The 6,474-nt window shown below is 38.7% G+C and overlaps 1 protein-coding gene across 1 annotated transcript; it reads left to right on the top strand.

The window, feature by feature from the left end:
* Positions 1-5,948: 5,948 nt before the first annotated feature.
* LOC107153066 (transmembrane protein 170A-like) lies at positions 5,949-6,468 on the top strand. Its single transcript, XM_048797079.1, has one exon. It carries the CDS (start codon positions 5,964-5,966, stop codon positions 6,327-6,329), a length of 366 nt encoding a protein of 121 aa, XP_048653036.1. The 5' UTR covers positions 5,949-5,963; the 3' UTR covers positions 6,330-6,468.
* The last annotated feature ends 6 nt before the right edge of the window (positions 6,469-6,474 follow it).

Here is a 6,474-nt window from a genome sequence, read left to right as displayed (position 1 = left end):
AAATTTGTTCCCTCCCCTATATTTCTTTTTTACAATATCTATTAAATAATGCTATGAAAGATGATGATTAAGCTCTCTTCTACTACTCTTGACCCCCAATGCAGTTATACAGTTATAACATTATTTTTATTTCCTTAATTATCTTTTTATTTAAATAATATGCATAAACATATTTTCTGTTTGACTGACCATAACTTGTGTCTCTTAACTGCCTATTTTCAAAATACAGTCATTAGTGTCCTATGTTTCCCTACATCTCTTCTCACTCCATCTTCCAACCTATATCCATTTCTCCAATCTTTATTTCACCCTTTTCTAAGCCATCATCTTAATAAGTCTCATAGCTGGTCTGCCTCTATTTTTCCCCCTTTTAAATCTACACACAATAGCCAGAGTGATCTCTCATGAACATAAATCAATTTCTTCTCCAATCAATGGTAAACTAACTTGCTTCAGATTAACCATCGAAAGGAGAATAACTATAAAAACTGAATGACATGTAAAAATTGTTTGGTCAACTTTTTCAATAAAAAATTACATTTGATACGTTGCAGGGCAACCAAGGTAGCAAGGAATTGAGACGTCAAAATTCTGGCAAGGAGGAAACCTAGAGAAAAGAGATTAATGAGATACCTGGTTGCATTTTTGCTTTTAAGTAATTTGCCAATTTATAATCTGTGGGTGAAAAGTTAAGAATCTGAGCAAAAAGGTAGGAAGTTATGAGTCCATACTGCTGATATGAATATATTAATGAGAAGGCTGATGAATATGAGAAGTCTGATGAGTTTGATGATTATTTTATACAACACACACACACACACACACACACACACACACACACATATATATATATATATATATACTCCAGATCCTCGTCAGATATAAGCAAATAGAGATAGAAAAATAAATGACAGGGCTGGGATTGTGGCTCAGCGGTTGAGCACTCAACTAGCACGGATGGGACCCGGGTTCAATTCTCAGCACCACATAAAAAATAAAAAATAAAAGCATTGTGGTGTGTCCATCTACAAAAAAAGATTCTCTCTTTGTCTCTCTCTCTCCTCTCTCTCTTTAAAAAAAAATAGATGACAGACAGATACAAAGTTTCTCTCCACAACATACTTAATAACTATAAAAACAAAAAAAATAACATATCAGGCATAATCACACATACCTGTAATCCTAGCTACTCAGGAGACTGAGGCAGGAAAATTGCACAAATTTGAGGCCAATTTGAGAAACATAGCAAAACCCCGATTCAAATTAAAAGTTAAAAGGGCTGGGGATATAGCTCAGTGGAGAGCACTTACCTAGAATTTTTGAGGCCCTGAGTTTAATCCCTAGTCCTGGGCGTGGGGGGTGGGGAGACAGAGATAGAAAAAATAACTTTCTAGTAGAGAATTTCAGAAGACATCGTTAATCCAATGAACAAAGAGAACATCGTCAATAATAGAACATAGTGAAATCATCTACTCCTTGGCAAGATGCAATAAAAGAACAAAGCATAATTTCTTTTGTGTTCCTGCCAAAAATTCATAACCAGATTATAATCATGAGGAAACATCAGATAAACCCAAGTTATGGGACATTTTACAAAGTAACTAGATTGTAATCTTCAGGTCATGTGTTATGGTTTGGGCCTGGAATTTAAAAAAAAAAATGTTCTAAAAGCTTAATTACCAGCCTGTAGCACTATTGGGAGGTGGTGAAAACTTTGGTAAAACTCAACTATAAATGATGCTTACATGGACTATGCTTTAAGGGCTAGGGATGTAGCTCAGTGATAGAGTACTTGCCTAACATGTATGGGTCCTGGGTTCAATCCCCACCACCACCATAAAAATAAACATATGCTTTAAATAGGAATGTAAATAGGTTGAAAGTAAAAGGATAAAAAGATATCCCATGCAAACAGTAAGCATATCAAAGATAGTGTGGCTTGGCACAATGATCACGCACACTTGTAATCCCAGCAGCTTGAGAGGCTGAGGCAGGAGGATTGCAAGTTCAAAGGCAGCAGCAGCAGCAGCGAGGTGCTAAGCAACTCAGTGAGACCCTGTCTCTTAGTAAAATACAAAATAGGGCTGGGAATGTGGTTCAGTGGTCGAGTGCCCCTGAGTTCAATCCCAAGTACCCCCCCAAAAAAAGATGATGTGGCTACATTAACATAACTCACAGGCACAATACACTTCAAGACAAGAAGTATTACCAAAGATCAGAAATAAAAGAGGATCATTTCATAATGATAAAGGAGCCAAATCATCAAGAAAACAATCCAAAATGCAAGTGAACTTAATTAAAAAAAAGTTTTAAAATACATGAGCAAAAATTGAAATTAGAGAGATAAATGAATATACAATCACAGGTGGAGATTTTAACATTCCTCCCTCAATATTCATATAAGTGCACAAAAATATCTGTAAAGCTTTATGGAGGATTTGAACAACCATATCAACTAATTTCACCTAATTGAAATACTGTAGAATGCTGTACCAAACAACTGCAGAATGCATACTCTTTTCTAGAACATGAAACATTAACCAAGATAGACTATAACTGGGTTATAAAACTCAATAAATTTAAAAGGCTTAAAATCTCAAGAGTATGTTCTCTAATGACAATGGAATTCATTTAGAAATCAGTCACAAAAAGACAACTAGAAAATTCCCCCAAACTGGTTTTTTTTTTTTTTTTTCCTGTTTCTGGACAAAGTGGATTGAAAGGTACTGGATTGACCCTTCTACCTGAAGCAAATAAGGAACATAGAAAATATGCATGAAATGGTTTTCAAGACACTGGACATCAGACAACAAAGGGCAATGATCCATGAGAAATGAGGACAAAATGAGAGTATACCTATAATTACTCTAGCATATTGTCTGGAGAGTTTCAAGGCTTAAGCACAGAAAGAAGAACCAAGGCTGATGCCAGCAGGCTCCCTAAGTTGACATGGAGCTGAGAGTTCAGGGCAATACTGTGATTAAAGTTCTCAGAATGGAGTACCAGACAGAAGAGAGCTGCACAGAAAGAGAACTTCAGAGATCTTGAGAGTGTCCTTAAGGATACCTCTGAGTAACTACTACATGTGTGTAAAGAACTCACACAAGGTTGGGAAAGAACCACCCAGAAGGATTAGAGGTAACATTGCCTGGCACTCTCATAAGTCAGGGAAATTGCCAGTTTATGCCACATCAAAGAACTCAAGATTTGGCTGGGGATTTAGCTCAGTGGTAGAGCACTTGCTTAGCATGAATGAGGCCCTGGGTTCAATCCCCATTACTGCAAAAAAGAAAAAGAAATGCTCAAGATTCACAGAGCATTGAGTAGAGTACACAGAAAGGTCTTGCCTCAGTAGTGAGAATTAATTAGCACTAGACTAAGCACTACTCCACTCCTACATAACAAATGTTAGGCAGGGGATGTAGCTCAGTGGTAGAGTGCTTGCCTAGCAGGCACAAAGCCCTAGGCTCAATCTTCAGCACCACAAAATAAATAAATAAATAAATAAATAAATGCAAAACAAATCTTAAACACAAGACTTAGAAGAATCAATCTATTTCTGAGTAACTTAACCACATCCCAAAACAAACAAACAAAAAAAGAGATATTTGGGGCTGGGGCTCAGTGGTAGAGCACTTGCCTAGCACGTGTGAGGTGCTGGGTTCAATCCTCAGTACCACATAAAAATAAATAAAAAAATAAAGGTATTGTGTCCAACTACAACTAAAAAAATATATTTAAACAAAGGGATATTTATAGGAATTCAGAAACACACAGTTCTCAACAAGATAAAATTTAAAAATACCTATTATCTGATCTACCAAAGTTATTAGGCAACTGAACTTGGTGGAGCATGCTTGTAATCCCAGCTATTCAGGAGGCTGAGGCAGGAAGATTACGGGTTGAGGCCAGCCTGAGCAACTGAGGAAGACTCTGTATCAAAATAAAATTTAAAATGACTGGGAATACAGCTCTGTAATAGAGCATTTGCCTAACATTCTTGAGGCCCTGGATTCAATCTCCAATACTGAAAAAAATTTACTAAGCATGTTCTGAAATTAGATTGTGTTGATGGTTGCACAATTCTATGAAAAAATTTTAATGAGTGAATTATATATTATAAATGAATTATACCTCCCAAAGCTGGTAAATCAGGGAACACCAATATCATAATTGCCTACAGATGTAACACTGACCAGAATACAATATACTAGTGAAAAATTTAAAAGGAGAGCTGGAAAGTGAGACAGTCAAAAGGGGCTTTGATAAACTCCTGTATCTTCTAGTGGATCAGAGCTACACATACGCTCAGAGAAGACCATAGATGGCCCGAGTCATGTATATATTCAGGGCTTCCCTTGAGACCCTGTGCAAGCAGAAAGTGAAACCTAGAGAAGACTTATGTGTCAACTGTTTGAACTTTGAATAAGTGTACCAACACATACACAAATTCCCTACCAAAAAAGGGTGGAACCATTATTGGTTCAAGGTGTTTAAGCAAAGTCTCTGACTAATCTGACTGAGTGACCACTAAGATAAGGTGACCCAAGAGTAGACCTTAAGCAACTAAACTTAAATAGAATTTGATTGTTTTTTTTTAAAAAAATTAAGCAGATATTCTATTTGTCACACACTGCAGGGGAAAGCACATCACTGAACAAAACAAAAAAAAAATGTAATAAAAAAAAAAAAAAGCCACAAACCCTGAGGAGAGAGAATCAGAAGCCAGAGTTGTTATGTTCTGTAAAATACCAGTTTCCCCAAACTATGCAAGGAACCAAGGTATATCTCTCTCTCTCTCACACACACACACACACACACACACACACATACACACACAAAGCAGTTTATATTAATTCTCTCTGGGAGGATACAGATGAGAGATTTAGTACAAAAAGCCTGCAAGTGAGTTGGGTGTGGTGGCACACACCTATAATTCCAACAACTTGGGAGACTGAGGCAGGAGCATCATAAGTTTGAGGCCAGCCTCAGCAATTTAGCAAGACCCTGTTTCAAAATAAAAAATAAAAAGGGCTGGGGATGTAGTTCAGAGGGAAAGTACCCCTGGGCTCAATCACCAGTACCACAATTTAAAAAAATGAAGCCTTCAGGTAAACTATTATAAGTATGTTCAATGAACTGGAGGAAACATTGTTTAAAGAATTAAAGGAATATGTGATGACGATGACTCATCAAATAAATAATATTAATAAAGACATAAATTATGAAAGATAAATGAATGGAAATTTTGAAGTTAAAAGGTAAGACAATTGATGGACTGGGGTTGTGGCTCAGTGGCAGAGTGCTTGCCTACCATGTATGAGGCACTGGGTTCGATTCTCAGCATGACGTATCTGTGGTGAGCCGCTTCTGCCGTTTCTGCAGACTATGGTCGCCATTACAAGATGGCGCTGGCTCCGCTGTGGTCTGTGACAAACAACTCCTTATTTGGGAGAGTTGGCACATGATTTTTCACCACCCTATGAGAAAGCTCCACGTGGCAGCTTTGCATTGGGGCTTGAGATGCTTTATTAAGGCTGGGAGGGGCATCCGAGGGGTAGAAGAAGAAATATCAAGGGCCTGAATAAACTGCTGAAAGAAGATTCCTGAGTTGCGTCTTCCTTGCGGGCAAGGGGTCGTGACACGTATCAATAAATAAAATAAAGGTCCATTGAAAACTAAAAAAAATATTTTGTAAAAAGGTAGGTCAATTGAAATGAAAAACTCACTCAAGAGGCTCAACAGCAGATTCAAGCAGGCAGAATAAATAATCAGCAAACCCAAAGATAGATCAATAGATATTCCCAGTCTGAAAAATAGAATATAAAAACAATGACTAAAGAATCTCAAAGACGGAAGAGGGAAGACTGAAGGTGACGCTGAGTCGGCTGAGGTGCGGGGAGTTAGGCTGTGCAGCACTTCGGGCGCTCTCCGCTCATCTTTATGTGGTATATGGCGGCGGGATGGAGCGCGAGGGGAGCGGCGGCAGCGGGGGCTCCGCTGGACTCCTGCAGCAGATCCTCAGCCTGAAGCTCGTGCTGCGGGTGGGCAACGGGACCCTGTGCCCCAACTCCACTTCTCTCTGCTCCTTCCCAGAGATGTGGTATGGTGTGTTCCTGTGGGCACTGGTGTCCTCCCTCTTCTTTCATGTCCCCGCTGGATTACTGGCCCTGTTCACCCTCAGACATCACAAATATGGTGCAGCAATTGCTGGAGTTTACCGAGCAGCAGGGAAGGAGATGATACCGTTTGAAGCCTTGACCTTGGGCACTGGACAGACATTCTGTGTGGTGGTGGTCTCCTTTTTACGGATTTTAGCTACTCTATAGCATACACCCTTATGCTGTGATGTCCAACCTAAGTTTTCTAGAATCCTCAGAGAATACATGATGGAGTGTAGTGTGTTTTATTTCTTCAAGTGGAAGCAACTTGGTTCAACAGGAATGTGAAGAACATATCAGATATTTCTTCAGT

This window comes from Marmota marmota, unplaced genomic scaffold (assembly GCF_001458135.2).
Source record: "Marmota marmota marmota unplaced genomic scaffold, marMar, whole genome shotgun sequence".
NCBI classification, from domain to species: domain Eukaryota; kingdom Metazoa; phylum Chordata; class Mammalia; order Rodentia; family Sciuridae; genus Marmota; species Marmota marmota.
The sequence above is the reverse complement of the archived record's forward strand: the minus strand, read 5'-3'. Positions and strand labels throughout refer to the sequence as shown.

Excerpts from the sequence above, each read along its gene's own strand:
- LOC107153066 (XM_048797079.1), top strand. The coding sequence starts at position 5,964 with ATGGAGCGCGAGGGGAGCGGCGGCAGCGGGGGCTCCGCTGGACTCCTG.